Consider the following 18,016-nt stretch of genomic DNA (forward strand, 5'->3'; position numbering starts at 1 on the left):
AGGGACATCACGTCAGAATACCAGTGTTCTATACCAAGGAAACTATAATAAATGGAAGGATCGTCACGTCAGAATACTAGCATACTATGTTCTGCTTGGTGCCAGTTCTCTTGAAACCTGTATAAAAAATATACAAGCTATCTGAGGAAATATAGGCTAGCCGCTACATCAACCAATATATCAAATGTTAGCTTGTTAACAATCCAACAGATTACCTTTGATTCTGACATCCGAGGTAATAACCTGTTTACATTTCATTGGTAGGAACCAGGATGTTCCACTTCTACTTTTTCAATAGCTGTGTGTGTGTGTGTGTGTGTGTGTGTGTGTGTGTGTGTGTGTGTGTGTGTGTGTGTGTGTGTGTGTGTGTGTGTGTGTGTGTGTGTGTGTGTGTGTGTGTGTGTGTGTGTGTGTGTGTGTGTGTGTGTGTGTGTGCGTGCGTGCGTGCGTGCGTGCGTGCGTGCGTGCGTGCGTGCGTGCGTGCGTGCGTGTGTGTGTGTGTGTGTGTGTGTTGTGTGTGTTGTGTGTGTGTCTGTGTTGTACAAACAAACAAACAAACAACTCACTTTGTGTTCTCAGGCAGGCGGAAGCGCAGGTATATGACAGGAAGGCCAGCGAACTGCTCCCCCAGGTAGAGCATCTCTGGGTGCTTGTAGTCGTACAGCTGCACGCACACCGGGATCTGCTCACAGAAGCGCCCGTCCTCCGCCAGACGGAGGCCCTGGCGACCGTCACAGTGGCACACGTAGCTTCCCATGGTGTTCACACACGTGCCGGCGCACACACTCAGCTCACACTCGTCCACATCTTTAGCGAGACAGGAGATCCAGTAATGAGCTTTAAAGATCATTTTGTTAAACACATTTTGGTTAACTGTTCATGGAGGCATGACCTTGACTATACAGATTGTTATTTGTGACTTTGACTATAGAGATTGTTATTTGTGGGACACCCAAGTGGCGACCCATGTAACGCGCTGCGTCGCGAAGCGGCCGACCCTGGTTCGATTCCCAGACCCGCCGTCCTTTGCCGAGTGTCTTCCCCCCGCTCTGTCTCCCGTTCTTCCTCTCTCTCGCTCTCTCTACCGGACTGCCCGGTAGTACAAACAAATAGAAAATCGACCAAAAACATAATAAGACAATTTAAAAAAAAGAAAAAGAGATTGTTATTTGAGACTTTGACTATACAGATTGTTATTTGAGACTTTGACTATACAGATTGTTATTTGAGAATTTGACTATACAGATTGTTATTTGAGACTTTGACTATACAGATTGTTATTTGAGACTTTGACTATACAGATTGTTATTTGTGATTTTGACTATACAGATTGTTACCGGTATTTGTGATTTTGACTATACAGATTGTTATTTGTGATTTTGACTATACAGATAGTTATTTGTGATTTTGACTATACAGATTGTTATTTGTGACTTTGACTGTACAGATTATTATTTGTGACTTTGACTGTACAGATTATTATTTGTGACTTTGACTATACAGATTGTTATTTGTGACTTTGATTATACAGATTGTTATTTGTGAGAGGGTTGCCAACTGGCAATGTGGCTCCAACTGCTGATCATTAGACAGATCTACCTGGGGCCCAGATATAAATCACACCATAGTGGAAAACAACACACACATTGCTTTTTCTCTTCTGTGTTGCAACTAAGGAATCATCTATTCCTGCACACACACACACACACACACACACACAATATCACCTCTGCATTGATTTATTGAGAAGTTAATGTTTCAGTCTCAAGGCAGCTGATAATAAATCAATGCAGAGATAATATTGTGTCTGTGGGGAATTGGACTTCAGCTTCTGAATGCTGGTCTTCCAAGTGCACTCCCAAGAATGTCGTAGCTGGAAACCCTCTATTGTATTCTTTTGGTAGTTACTGTAGGGTTAGGGTTAGCCTCGTCTCCACTAGCCAGGATTTAGCCACACTGTGGCCTGTCTGGCACATGGTGAGCGTCTCCATTGTCTTTAGAACCTGGCTTGACCCTGGCTGAGACAGCCACCTTTCACAACCTGACCAGACCTGGCTGGGACTGTTGTATCATCATGGTTTAGCTTGTGTACCACAGTTGCTGGTGTGAATTGTGAAATTTCAAGAAACGCAATGGAGACACAAACCCAACCATACCATACCATGCTAGACCATGGCTAGCCCCAAGCCAGGCTGAACATAGCTAATGGAGACGGGGCATTAGTTATTGTATCTTTGTAGTTGGTCACGTGGAGCGACAGCGGTTCGCGCAAAGGGAGTTTCATTCTGGAATCTAGAGCACTGGGTAAACTTTCAATCAAATCTACTTTGCATCCATTTTGGTGAGAACGATAAGACATATCATTCTGGCCATTTTGGTCATGGCAGGCAAAACGTTTATTCACAACTATTGTCACGTTGGTAGAGAAACAAGGAAGCAGAGAATTTCGATGGACGATGACCGACGACGATTCAGCAGTGGTCAACTTTTCCTAGGTGACAAACTAACTACTCAATGTTGTGGCCTGTTATGACGAAATAACAAAGACTTCGAATGGAGAGTCATCCCTATCTACGCATCCGTCATACATGTAATTATTTTTCTTCCATTTGAAGTCTCTAATGAATTACTGACAGCGCTGAATGGTTCATTTGGTGAATTAAAGTTATGACAAAGAAAATCGATATTTTATATCCACCAAGACCAGCTTCTACACATGTTTCTGCCACAGAATTCTTAGTTACCGTGGCAACCACTCACCCAGGATTTTGGCAGAGAATGTGATTCATTTAAAACACAGTCAATTGTAATTTTACCCAACATAAAATCACATCCCATAAAATTATTTTCTCTGAATATGTCTGTGGTTTGTAGCAAATAGTTCCGTTGTTGAGTTACAGATTTCTCCATTCAAAACGTCCACAGTTCTTCATGTTGACAGGTCTCACTGGGGTTCTGGATGTGAAGTTATATTAGAATGAGTGTTGACAGGTCTCACTGGGGTTCTGGATGTGTTGTTATATTAGAATGAGTGTTGACAGGTCTCACTGGGGTTCTGGATGTGAAGTTATATTAGAATGAGTGTTGACAGGTCTCACTGGGGTTCTGGATGTGAAGTTATATTAGAATGAGTGTTGACAGGTCTCACCGTGGTTCTGGATGTGAAGTTATATTAGAGTTCTCACCGTGGTTCTGGATGTGAAGTTATATTAGAGTTCTCACCGTGGTTCTGGATGTAAAGTTATATTAGAGTTCTCACCGTGGTTCTGGATGTAAAGTTATATTAGAGTTCTCACCGTGGTTCTGGATGTGAAGTTATATTAGAGTTCTCACCGTGGTTCTGGATGTGAAGTTATATTAGAGTTCTCACCGTGGTTCTGGATGTAAAGTTATATTAGAGTTCTCACCGTGGTTCTGGATGTAAAGTTATATTAGAGTTCTCACCGTGGTTCTGGATGTGAAGTTATATAAGAGTTCTCACCGTGGTTCTGGATGTGAAGTTATATTAGAGTTCTCACCGTGGTTCTGGATGTGAAGTTATATTAGAGTTCTCACCGTGGTTCTGGATGTGAAGTTATATTAGAGTTCTCACCGTGGTTCTGGATGTGAAGTTATATTAGAATGAGTGTTGACAGGTCTCATCATGGTTCTGGATGTGAAGTTATATTAGAGTTCTCAACATGGTTCTGGATGTGAAGTTATATTAGAATGAGTGTTACAAAGGGTCAGATTAAACCGAATATGTGTATTTATTGATTGATATATATTGCATAATATTTGTATATCGTTTGATATCCCTTGTGTATTCTTTGTACATATACACGGAATATCCCTTTAACCTAGTAGCCTACAGACCATAATATTTCGTTCTCTTATTGGATAGCGTGCCCCCAGCGCCAGTGTCTTACCCCCAGAGTCGAGTTCAAAGCTACCGTCAAGGCTTGTCTCAACATGCCCGGTTCTGCCCAGGACTACGAGACAGGAATAAGGCTGGCACTAGATTGTTCGCCCAACATATAAATATGGCGCAGGTGAATACAGAAGTAGTTCAGTCCGCAGTCCGTTCAGTTCAGTCTTAGTAACAAGTTGAAGCCTCACACTACGATACAACGTGCTGTGAAGTGGGCCCGTATTGCCCCAAAATAGAGTCTTGTTTTATCCTAATACGTTTGTTCAACGTATAGTTCGCTCCTTACTAGTAAGCCTTCATCACGAGTCAAAGACCAAGTGAAGTGAGCAATTGTGTGTCTAAATAGAGCACTTATAGCCGCGTGCGAATAGGATAGTGGAGTATCAGAGCTTGGTTGAGTAACGTCAAGTTCAGCTTGGTTGGTGTGGAGTACCGCGCACCGGAGGATCTGCACCGGTGAATGCGGAGCCCCTTTCCGGCTGGAGTATTATTATTGCTTTGGACCAGGCTGTTAGAGCGGAGAAGAATCGTCTACACCCACTGCTGTGGGACCTGCCCGTGAGGAGCATCATTCGAGCCCGTCTCTATTGGAGAGGCTGACCGGCTTCCACCTGTGCTGCACGCATACTGGGATTACAGTCGCTGCCTTTCGTCTGCTGAGCAGGGAGTAATATACCGCCTCCGGGAGCCTATTGAGTCCCCGCTGACCCAGACTTTGCATTAGAGCATTGCCTCCCCCTGCTGGCTTACAACCGGTGGAACCCCCCTACCAGTATCCCCTAGATATAATTCCTAATATTCAAGTTGTATTATTATCTCATGCGTAATATGAGAATGGACATTCATTATTGATTTGCCTACGCACATTCCTTTGCCTTACAAGTGCATTCAAGTGAAGTATATTATGTATTCTTGCTGCTAATAAATACTTAAAGACAACTTTGTGTAGAACCGATTCATTGTGGGGAAGTGTTCTCATCATATACTCGTGTACGGTATGGCCAGTATAATGTACATAAGACGGTAGTGGTTTAATGATACCATACTTGATTAATACAGTCAGGGAATTGTACCCCTCAGTTACAATTGGTCCTTCGAGCCCCGGATAAGAATTAGCGTAATATTAATATAATATTAATATTAACATGGCCGATGATGAACACTCCACAAAACGGTTCTCCTAAAGTAGATCGCCCGCAGCGTAGACGGCAGACACCTCAGTACTTAGAGGATTACGTTGCCAATATACTACCTAGCTTTCTACAGACGGTAAACGCGGAAAAAGTAGATAGTAAAATTATGTCTGACCCTATCAACCAGGCTACCCCGCCAATAGAGGCCCTAGTGGGTTCTAACGTAACTGACCAAGCTCACGGTGGAGACCAGGAGGGACCTGACATGACTTTACCCCCCACCAAGACCGAAGAAGTAGTCCCCGGAGAGCTCCAGGATAAAGACAGCCCTCCAGGGATGGAACCCGACCCACCACAAGAAGAGACGCGCACCCAGGAGATGGATCTCCTCGGTACGCGACAGGAGAACGGATCTCCAACGAGTACTGCCGGGAGCCGATCGCCTCGACCGGCGTCTTCCCCCAGCGAGGCGGACAAGATGCTGGCACAGGCACTCATTGCCACCCTGGCAGCTTCTACCGAACGCGATCGACTTCAGGGTGAACGCGATCGACTCCAAGCGCAACAGACGAGCGAGCGCGAACAAGCTGCAGACGAACGAGAGCGCCTTCACGCGCAACTCCAAGCGCAAGCCCTCCGTGAACGCGAACATTCTGCAACCGAGCGAGAGCGCTTCCAGGCGCAACAAAGGAGTGAAGACGACCGCATAAGACTGGAGACCAGACGCCTTCAGACGGAAGAAAACATTGAGAGAAGCCGCGCCGATGCAAGTTTCAAGTTTCAAGTTTCTTTAATAGTTGTCATACAGAAGTACAGAATACTTTTGTACAAAATGCTTCTTACTGTTGCGCTCCAGAGACTGTGCATGACAAGATAAGTATGAAATAAAAACATAGTAAAAATTAGAAGTAAAAAAAGAGGTCACAGTGTTCAGTTTAGACATATGTACAATGTTCGTAGACGTAGTTACCATACAATATACAATACTGTGCAGTGTACTAATATACAATACTATATAGTGCAAGGCATAAATGGACGAGGTGCAGTTTAGGTACAATTCACAGTAGGTGTACGAGTTGTAGTGCAAATCCTTTATCAATAAATATAAAGTGTAAGTGTGTTTGTGTGATCTAAAGTGTGGAGAGTGGGTGCTGCAGTGTGTTGTTTGTTTGAGTGAGTGTGTGCGTGTGGGTGTGTGTGCTGTGTGCATTTGATGGTTGTTGCATAGTGATTATTGTTATTGTTCGTTTAGCGATTATTTTCGTTTAGCAGCCTGATGGCCTGGGGATAGAAGCTCCTTCTGAGTCTTTCTGTGCTCGCCATAAGACTCCGGTATCGCTTGCCTGACGGCAGCAGTTCAAAGAGGCAGTTGTTCGGGTGGCTCGAGTCCTTAATAATTCTCTTAGCCTTCCCCTTGCACCGCTTGTTGTAAATGTTCTGGAGGGTGGGAAGCCCCCCTCTAATTGTGCGTTCGGCTGAACGTGTCACTCTTTGTAGTCTGCTACGGTCTTGTGCAGTGCTATTCCCAAACCAGGAGGTGATGTTGCCGGTCAGGATGCTCTCTATTGTACATGAGTAGAAGTTCCTAAGGATCTTCTGACTGACTTGGAACTTCCTTAGGCGCCTGAGGAAGTAGAGGCGTTGTCGTGCCTTCTTCACAACACTGTCAATGTGTGTGGTCCATGTCAAGTCCTCGGATATGTGGGCTCCGAGGTACTTGAAACTGTTCACTCTCTCAACTGGTGCCCCGTCGATGCTGAGGGGGCTGTAGTCCTTGACCCCCGACCTCCTGAAGTCCACAATCATCTCTTTTGTTTTGCTGACGTTCAGGGAGAGGCAGTTCTCCTGACACCACTGTGACAGGTTCTCTACCTCTTCCAGGTAGGCCCTTTCGTCGTTGGCAGAGATCAGGCCCACCACTACTGTGTCATCAGCAAATTTGATGATGGTGTTGTTGTTCCGCTGTGCTACGCAGTCATGTGTGTACAGGGAGTAGAGGAGGGGGCTCAGAACACAGCCCTGGGGGGCCCCTATGTTGAGCGTGATGGATGAGGAGGTGCAGTTGCCGGCTCTTACCACCTGGGGTCTGCCCGTCAGGAAGTCCAGGACCCACTGGCACAGGTCATAGTTCAAGCCCAGGTCCCTGAGCTTGGCTATGAGTTTGGAGGGGACTATGGTATTGAATGCTGAGCTGTAGTCGATGAACAGCATTCTCACATAGTTCCCCTGCCTCTTGTCCAGATGTGATGCTGCTGTGTGCAGCACATGGGCTATGGCGTCCTCCGTGGACCTGTTGGGGCGATATGCAAATTGCAGAGGGTCCAGGTTGATGGGGAGGGAGGAACAGATGTAGCCCTTCACTAGCTTCTCAAAGCACTTCATGGCTATGGAGGTGAGGGCTACAGGGCGGTAGTCGTTGAGGCAAGCGGGCGTAGATTTTTTGGGTACAGGGATGATGGTGGACTTCTTCAGACAGGTGGGGATGACGGCCTGTTCCAAGGACAGGTTGAAGATGTCAGTGAATACCGGGGCCAGTTGGTCGGCACAGACTTTTAGGACGCGGCCGGGGATGCCGTCCGGTCCTGCTGCCTTCCTGATATCCACTTTTTTAAAGATCCGTCTCACCTCATGCTCTGTTACCCACAGTGCGCGGCCGCCAATGCACAGCGCGACGCCACCCATGCCAGCGCCAATGCGCAGCGCGACGCCGCCAATGCCCACCGCGAAGCAGCGCGCGACGCAGCCCATGCCCAGCGCGAGGCAGAGCACGACCGGCTGCAGGCGCAGCTGATGGACAAATTGGTTGCCATGGCGACACCCCCTCTCTCCGCACGGAGCTCCCGGAGATCGTCACGACAAGGGTCTAGGACGCATTCCCCTACCCGACCAAGCGACCCGGGACCCCGCCAACAGGAGGAACCTGTCAATGTCTCCGAACCCCCTCCCCGGCCGGTCCATACGAGACCCAGCAACCGGGAAGAACCGGACCACGCAGAGAGACTGAACCGAAGACTCCAGGTCCTAGCAGAGGAAGAGGAGGAGGAAGAGGAGGAATGTCAAGCCGACCAGCAGCAACGTACTCTGGACCAGGAGGCCCAGTACAGCCCCGACCAGCAGCAACGTACTCTGGACCAGGAGGCCCAGTACAGCCCAGAAGTCAGCCCAGAGGCCCTGCGCTACAAACCCCCAACTCAACTCACGGGTGAGTTTGACGCACCGCCAGCCCCGAGGAACAGCACCTGGGTACCCGACCTTCGGTACCCACCAAGTACCAGCCCAAGACGACACGCACGGGGAGACTCGCCCAGGAGGCCTCTCCCCCAATGCTCACCGATGTGCCAGTCATCCATGGCATCGTACCTTGGCACACCGACGTTCCCGGACTTCACACACGAGAACAGAGCACAGTACACAGAGCTACGAATGTGCTTAGAGACTATGCTGTCCGACGTACCAGATGAACCGTACAAGTATGCTATCCTACTCAAGCACCTGAAGGTGCCCAGAGCGCACAATATAGCGCTGGCATATTCCAGCTCTACTACCCCATACACCGCGGCTCTAGTAGCCCTCGACCAACGTTATGGACGCATATGGGACTACGTGATACAGGAGATAAGAGACATTGACCGTCTCCCCCCAGCCAGAGACAACAGAGCATTAGATGACCTCGCTATCAAGGTACAGTCCCTGGTAGGGATGCTGGGGTCCCAAAGGGAAAAAGGGATCTATGAACTGTACGCTAACTCTAATGTAGAGAGGATACTAGAGAAGCTCCCTCCCGCCCGACAAGAGCGCTTTCGGCGGCAGAGAGACCACCGCGACCCCAACGGTCCAGAGGCATCCCCCCTAGACCTATCTGAGTTCCTCGCCAGGGAGGTCAGTAGCCTACGACTCGACACGTTCGTATGGAGTGGACCAAGCCCAAGACTCGGACCTCGGGGATCAACGGATAACCGCCGGTTGGTGACCGTTATGCACCAAGCCGAATCAGTACCGCAGCACAAGAACCACCACACCCCCTCGACGAAAGAGGACCAGTGGAAGATTGAGTGCCAGTACTGTGAGGGAGAACATCGGCTGTACCAATGCGACACTTTCGGGAAGCTGACCACGGACGAGGTGAGTCAGTGGATCAAGGACCACCGCCGCTGCTTCCGCTGCGCGCGCAGCCACCTAGCAGCTGAGTGCCGCTTGAAGAAGAAGTGCAGCAGGTGCGGTGGCACCCACTTGGAGGTCCTGCATGACATCAACAGGCGTCAGCCAGGACAACAGAGTGGGCCCGTCGCGGTAATGTACCATGCCGAGGCGGTGGCACCAGTACCGAAGAGCCACCAGACCGCTCCCTACTGTACCTACTGCGACGGCGGACACTGGCTGGCACAGTGCGCCGAATATAAGACACTGAACCCCGTCCAAGTTGACCAGTGGCGTGAGGCGGCCCAGGCGGGCGCCGCTTACCGCGCAGGGGCGGCCCAGGCGGGCGCCGCTTACCGCGCAGCACGGTGCGGAGCCCACCAGAAGATCCAAGGCAACCGACCAACAGGAGTGCTCCACATTGACCAGCATAGCGGGACCACCCGAGTGCTCCTCAAAGTGGTCAGAGTGCTCCTGAGCTACGAGGACAAGGTCCTGGACACTTACGCCGTCCTGGACGATGGGTCTGAAAAGACTCTCCTCCTCGCTTCCGCAGCAGCCCAGTTGGGCCTGCGGGGTGTCAAAGATACCATGACCATACGCACCATCAGAAGGGACCAGAAGACCATAAAAGGTGAAAAGGTCTCCTTCAAGATAGCAGCGGTGGACCAGCCCGAGAAGCAGTATAGTATAACCAACGTCTTCACCAGCCACGACATAGGCCTGTCTCAGTACACCTACCCCATCCCACAGCTGATGGCCAAGTATGTGCACCTACGTCAACTACCTATACCGCTTATCGACGGCGCCACACCGACCCTGCTCATCGGCTCCGACCACGCGGACCTCATTCTCCCAATTGAGGCGGCCCACATCGGACCCAAAGGATGCCCAGTCGCGGTTCAGACCCGACTGGGATGGACGCTCCAGGGCCCCCTCTACGGACTTGACAGTCAACCCACGTCTACACGCTGCCTACACACAAAGGCGAGCGACACCGGCCACTCCCTCGTACAGCAGAGGCTATTGACATTAAGCGAGAGGCTCGTGAGAGAACCGTGGGCACCAGAGGGAGTTCGGAACTCCACCCCCCTCAGCTGCGCTTCAGACGTAGCTGACCTCGAACCCAGCACCCCAAGCGACTCCTTGACGGGGCGGCCGGGACTGGCCCCTCCTCAGACGGGGTACAGAGCAAACAAGAGAAACAGACGGAGGAGGAGGAGGCACAGCCAAGCACAGATCAAAGCAGTCTCAGGCCCGCTTCCTCCTAAGCCCCCCTTCATCCCGTCCAGTCGTCATGACCATAGACCAGTCACTACCCCGAGCTGCGTGGCCGGCCGGCCGCGTAAGCAAAGTGACCACTGGTGCCGACGGAAAGGTCAGAGTGGCACAAGTGCTCGGCCAAGGGCGGACATACAACCGACCCGTGGCGAGGCTGATAGAGTCGCCAAGGCTCCCCGACTCGCTTAATGACGACCATGACCCCTGACTTTGTGAACTGCCTACCCTCACAACGGACATTGAGTAGTGGACAGGGCGGTTAATCTGTCTCTGCTTAGCTAATTAGGTGGGACTAATTAGGAGGCGGCTGTTACAAAGGGTCAGATTAAACCGAATATGTGTATTTATTGATTGATATATATTGCATAATATTTGTATATCGTTTGATATCCCTTGTGTATTCTTTGTACATATACACGGAATATCCCTTTAACCTAGTAGCCTACAGACCATAATATTTCGTTCTCTTATTGGATAGCGTGCCCCCAGCGACAGTGTCTTACCCCCAGAGTCGAGTTCAAAGCTACCGTCAAGGCTTGTCTCAACATGCCCGGTTCTGCCCAGGACTACGAGACAGGAATAAGGCTGGCACTAGATTGTTCGCCCAACATATAAATATGGCGCAGGTGAATACAGAAGTAGTTCAGTCCGCAGTCCGTTCAGTTCAGTCTTAGTAACAAGTTGAAGCCTCACACTACGATACAACGTGCTGTGAAGTGGGCCCGTATTGCCCCAAAATAGAGTCTTGTTTTATCCTAATACGTTTGTTCAACGTATCGTTCGCTCCTTACTAGTAAGCCTTCATCACGAGTCAAAGACCAAGTGAAGTGAGCAATTGTCTGTCTAAATAGAGCACTTATAGCCGCGTGCGAATAGAATAGTGGAGTATCAGAGCTTGGTTGAGTAACGTCAAGTTCAGCTTGGTTGGTGTGGAGTACCGCGCACCGGAGGATCTGCACCGGTGAATGCGGAGCCCCTTTCCGGCTGGAGTATTATTATTATTGCTTTGGACCAGGCTGTTAGAGCGGAGAAGAATCGTCTACACCCACTGCTGTGGGACCTGCCCGTGAGGAGCATCATTCGAGCCCGTCTCTATTGGAGAGGCTGACCGGCTTCCACCTGTGCTGCACGCATACTGGGATTACAGTCGCTGCCTTTCGTCTGCTGAGCAGGGAGTAATATACCGCCTCCGGGAGCCTATTGAGTCCCCGCTGACCCAGACTTTGCATTAGAGCATTGCCTCCCCCTGCTGGCTTACAACCGGTGGAACCCCCCTACCAGTATCCCCTAGATATAATTCCTAATATTCAAGTTGTATTATTATCTCATGCGTAATATGAGAATGGACATTCATTATTGATTTGCCTACGCACATTCCTTTGCCTTACAAGTGCATTCAAGTGAAGTATATTATGTATTCTTGCTGCTAATAAATACTTAAAGACAACTTTGTGTAGAACCGATTCATTGTGGGGAAGTGTTCTCATCATATACTCGTGTACGGTATGGCCAGTATAATGTACATAAGACGGTAGTGGTTTAATGATACCATACTTGATTAATACAGTCAGGGAATTGTACCCCTCAGTTACAATGAGTGTTGACAGGTCTCATCGTGGTTCTGGATGTGAAGTTATATTAGAGTTCTCAACATGGTTCTGGATGTGAAGTTATATTAGAGTTCTCAACATGGTTCTGGATGTGAAGTTATATTAGAGTTCTCAACATGGTTCTGGATGTGAAGTTATATTAGAATGAGTGTTGACATATTAGAATGAGTGTTGACAGGTCTCATCGTGGTTCTGGATGTGAAGTTATATTAGAGTTCTCAACATGGTTCTGGATGTGAAGTTATATTAGAGTGTTGAGAGGTCTCACCGTAGCAGGTTCTGGATGTGAAGTTATACTTGAAGCCTGGGGGACACTGGCACTCATACATGCCAGGGGTGTTGACACATCTCGCTGGCTCCTCACAGATACTGGGGTACATTAGGCATTCATTGATGTCTGGAAACGGAAGAAAAAGAAGAAAATTATTTTATTGTCAATGTACACAAGGCCATTTAAATTTGTCTTTTACATCCTAGTTACACATACACACAGTCCTCATATCCCTCCTAGTTACACACAGTCCTCATATCCCTCCTAGTTACACACAGTCCTCATATCCCTCCTAGTTACACACAGTCATCATATCTCTCCTAGTTACACACAGTCCTCATATCCCTCCTAGTTACACACAGTCCTCATATCCCTCCTAGTTACACACAGTCCTTATATCCCTTAGTTACACACAGTCCTCATATCCCTCCTAGTTACACACAGTCCTCATATCCCTCCTAGTTACACACAGTCCTCATATCCCTCCTAGTTACACACAGTCCTCATATCCCTCCTAGTTACACACAGTCCTCATATCCCTCCTAGTTACACACAGTCCTCATATCCCTCCTAGTTACACACAGTCCTCATATCCCTCCTAGTTACACACAGTCCTCATATCCCTCCTAGTTACACACAGTCCTCATATCCCTCCTAGTTACACACAGTCCTCATATCCCTCCTAGTTACACACAGTCCTCATATCCCTCCTAGTTACACACAGTCCTCATATCCCTCCTAGTTACACACAGTCCTCATATCCCTCCTAGTTACACACAGTCCTCATATCCCTCCTAGTTACACACAGTCCTCATATCCCTCCTAGTTACACACAGTCCTCATATCCCTCCTAGTTACACACAGTCCTCCACACATATGCATTTCATCAGAGAGGTCAGAGCGCAGGGTCGCCCGCAGTGCAGGGCCCTGGCCTGGAGCAGTTCTTGGGGTTCAGTGCCTTGTTCAACGGCACTTAGGTGGGCACCATAGATGTAACACCAGCCACCCTTCAATCACAGCCTTTGGTTACTGGCCGGCCTCTTTACATCTAGGCCACCCGGCCGGCCCCCCCAAACAGAAGACAGAAATTGACTATGATAATAACAAAATAACAACAAGAACAACAAGGGGAGGGGGGGGGGACGACGACAAACAAAAATATATGTATACAAAATTCTAATTAAAATAAATTGTATGGAATTTATGGCAGTGTGGCAGCTATAGAAACTATAGAAATCAGACTGACATTACAGTCTCCATTACATCTACAATCAGTCTCAAGAAAACACATTTTCCAAACTGACTCATGCTGTGTTTGTGAAGACTTTGTACTTCACAGGAATTCAAACACACTCAAAGACAAATAGTGAACTGCACACAAACCTAGGCCAGATTTAAGAGAAAAAGTGCAGAAAAAAAAAAGACAAAAAGAAAATCTATAAACAGCTGCCCGAGACAGATTACGTGTTTAAAGTAACATAGACTTTAACTCCTCTACTCCCTGTACACACATGACTGCGTAGCACAGCGGAACAACAACACCATCATCAAATTTGCTGATGACACAGTAGTGGTGGGCCTGATCTCTGCCAACGACGAAAGGGCCTACCTGGAAGAGGTAGAGAACCTGTCACAGTGGTGTCAGGAGAACTGCCTCTCCCTGAACGTCAGCAAAACAAAAGAGATGATTGTGGACTTCAGGAGGTCGGGGGTCAAGGACTACAGCCCCCTCAGCATCGACGGGGCACCAGTTGAGAGAGTGAACAGTTTCAAGTACCTCGGAGCCCACATATCCGAGGACTTGACATGGACCACACACATTGACAGTGTTGTGAAGAAGGCACGACAACGCCTCTACTTCCTCAGGCGCCTAAGGAAGTTCCAAGTCAGTCAGAAGATCCTTAGGAACTTCTACTCATGTACAATAGAGAGCATCCTGACCGGCAACATCACCTCCTGGTTTGGGAATAGCACTGCACAAGACCGTAGCAGACTACAAAGAGTGACACGTTCAGCCGAACGCACAATTAGAGGGGGGCTTCCCACCCTCCAGAACATTTACAACAAGCGGTGCAAGGGGAAGGCTAAGAGAATTATTAAGGACTCGAGCCACCCGAACAACTGCCTCTTTGAACTGCTGCCGTCAGGCAAGCGATACCGGAGTCTTATGGCGAGCACAGAAAGACTCAGAAGGAGCTTCTATCCCCAGGCCATCAGGCTGCTAAACGAACAATAATCGCTAAACGAACAATAATCACTATGCAACAACCATCAAATGCACACAGCACACACACCCACACGCACACACTCACTCAAACAAACAACTCACTGCAGCACCCACTCTCCACACTTTAGATCACACAAACACACTTACACTTTATATTTATTGATAAAGGATTTGCACTACAACTCGTACACCTACTGTGAATTGTACCTAAACTGCACCTCGTCCATTTATGCCTTGCACTATATAGTATTGTATATTAGTACACTGCACAGTATTGTATATTGTATGGTAACTACGTCTACGAACATTGTACATATGTCTAAACTGAACACTGTGACCTCTTTTTTTACTTCTAATTTTTACTATGTTTTTATTTCATACTTATCTTGTCATGCACAGTCTCTGGAGCGCAACAGTAAGAAGCATTTTGTACAAAAGTATTCTGTACTTCTGTATGACAACTATTAAAGAAACTTGAAACTTGAACTTGAAACTAGACATGTTAGAGGTCAGAGAACCCAGAGTTCAGACACTACAGGTCAGCCACTCTTTACAGGATGTAGAACAGTGAGTAAGATTAAAGGGTTATCTAAGGGAATCAGAGTGCGTTTTGAGATATTGAGCTTTATGGTTTTCACATCAAATATATATACATATATTTATATATATATCAGAAAATCTTTTTTGGGCTTTCTGTATTTTTTTTTCACCCATCCCAATTTTTTCCGTTATGCCAATTCCCTTCCTGGTCGTTGCGCGCATTGCCCCACTGTCGGCCTGGGGAGGGTGTAGACTATCACATGCCTCCTCCGATACATGTGGAGTCGCCAGCCGCTTCTTTTCACCTGACAGCGAGGAGTTTCACTGGGGGAACGTAACGCGTGCAGAGGTTCACGCTATTTCCCCCAGATCCCCTCCCTGCTGAACAGACCAACCAGTAGGAGTTGCAGTTTACAACAACCAGGACACACACCCCACCGGCTTCCCACCCGCTAACACTGTCAATTGTGTTAGTAGGGATGACTGACCAAGCCGGAAGTACCGCTGACAGCTGGATTCGGTCCCAGAGTCTCTTAGGTGGTAGGCGAATGCTTAGTCCACTGCGCTACCCAGCCACGCCTGAATAACAAATTGTTTACCAAAATGCCAGAACCTTACGAGGTACGATGAGCTCACGATTAAATGAAAGCATTTCCAGAACAGCTGGATGCTGTTATATGTGACGGATCATATTGGTCTGCGTTGTGTTTGATGTTAAATGTTAATGTCCCGAGGGGGAGTCGAACAGGGGGCTCCCAGCCCGCAATGCCACAGTCACTCGTCAACACCCCTGTTTCCGTGACTGTGGACATACCCACGGGCTTCCCCGTTACACTCACCTCCCTAAACTCACGCCCCTCAGGACATCCGGGTCACTGGGCACCACTGTGACGGATCATACTGGTCTGCGTTGTGTTTGATGTTAAATGTTAATGTCCCGAGGGGGAGTCGAACAGGGGGCTCCCGCGTCCGCGGGCGACGACACAGGCCGCTGCACTAAGAAGTGAATTCACTCCTAACTACCGTACCTATGCGTCTGTTAACCCTGTTATGAGGAAGTGAGTTTAACTTACCAGCCCGCAATGCCACAGTCACTCGTCAACACCCCTGTTTCCGTGACTGTGGACATACCCACGGGCTTCCCCGTTACATATACATACTGTATAAAGTTAAACCATGCACGCGCCTGACACGCACGCACGCACGCACGCACGCACGCACGCACGCACGCACGCACGCACGCACGCACGCACGCACGCACGCACGCACGCACGCACGCACGCACGCACGCACGCACGCACGCACGCACGCACGCACGCACGCACGCACGCACGCACGCACGCACGCACGCACGCACGCACGCACGCACGCACGCACGCACGCACGCACGCACGCACGCACGCACGCACGCACGCACGCACGCACGCACGCACGCACACACACACACACACACACACACACACACACACACACACACACACACACACACACACACACACACACACACACACACACACACACACACACACACACACACACACACACACACACACACACACACACACACACACACACACACACACACACACACACACACACACACACACACACACACACACACACACACACACACACACACACACACACACACACACGTCACACACACGTCACACACACCTTCCTCTCCATGGGTGGCCTGGGAGATCGTTTCACCCTTGATGAAACAGGCATGTAACCAGTGGTGCAGTCGTGGTCACACGCGGTTACACGCCGTGTTACTAGATGATCACTGAGGCAGAAGTACGCGCGCACAAAGATGCGCTCTATCCATTCGTTGTGCGCTAAGTACCCGGCCAGTGGCCACCCATAACAAAAGCGCGTCTTCAACCACGCCCCCGCCCGCAAATACAAACCGATATAAACAGATCATTTGACAACAGTATCATGTTCCTACCTGCAACGCAACCTGAACCAACGATGCCACCGCCGCTCCCCAAGAGAAGAAAGTTGCAGCTTCAGAATCAGCTTATCCAAAGCAAACTTAGTTTCGCTATACCTGCACGACCTCCAACGCCCGGGTACAGTACAGTACAGCTCAATACATGCATACAATTGTTAAGGGGATGCAGACCAAGACTTTTGTCTTGTTTACATCAGGGTCCCCCATTTTCAATTCATCATAACATAGACAGTCTTGCTCTCTTAATATGCTGGTTAAATCGGCTGTCTTTAACCTGAATTAGCAAACAAGATACAAAGCATTCAGTTGACTAATTGTATATGTTATAATGTTCTCTGTTCTAATGTTCCTGCTACCTTTTTCAGCTTCGCTATTTAAAAAAAAAAAAAAAAAAAAAAAAAATCTGTTCTGTGCGCATGCACGTACCGGCGGTCCGGCGCGCGTGCGTGGCGTGTTACCAGTTCCCATATTACGACTGCACCACTGCATGTAACTATATTGCACTGTTAATGTCAGTGACGGTTACGAGAACTCCCAAATCCCATTGACAGCTCCTCTGGCTCGGACCTCTGATCTCTGTCTCTGAGCTATTATTATTGTAGTGGACGGCAGTATATGATACACACCCTGCACCTGGCCAAGCCTCACGGGACCACAGCTGTATTATCAATGAAACTCACAATACAAAGAGGAAATCATGCTTCCCTCTCGGGAACACAAGCTAAGCGCTGCGTGGGATCTTCTGAACCGTGTGAAAACATTTGGTATATGGATGATTGTAGGAATCACTGAATCACTACTAGGAATACGCTGATACCGGCTAAAATAGAATATTGGTATCGGAGAATTTCACAGATACTAAAGTCATATACAGAAACACGTCTAACATGCCAGACATCAAAGCCAAGTGACTTGATTTGCTGTGTTTTTGACATGTTAACTCTCTC

At 48.5% G+C, this 18,016-nt stretch overlaps 1 protein-coding gene across 1 annotated transcript in view; it reads right to left on the bottom strand.

The window, feature by feature from the left end:
* The window catches only part of pros1 (protein S), a 67,526-nt gene that overhangs the window by 40,246 nt on the left and 9,264 nt on the right, over nt 1-18,016 (bottom strand). The window contains exons 7-8 of the mRNA XM_084309222.1: nt 12,340-12,468; nt 567-807 (exon numbers count right to left, since the gene is read on the bottom strand). Of these exons, the coding sequence (XP_084165348.1) occupies nt 567-807; nt 12,340-12,468 (370 nt within the window). The remainder of the gene's footprint in view (nt 1-566; nt 808-12,339; nt 12,469-18,016) is intronic.

This window comes from Notolepis coatsorum, assembly GCF_963971535.1.
Source record: "Notolepis coatsorum genome assembly, chromosome: 2".
NCBI classification, from domain to species: domain Eukaryota; kingdom Metazoa; phylum Chordata; class Actinopteri; order Aulopiformes; family Paralepididae; genus Notolepis; species Notolepis coatsorum.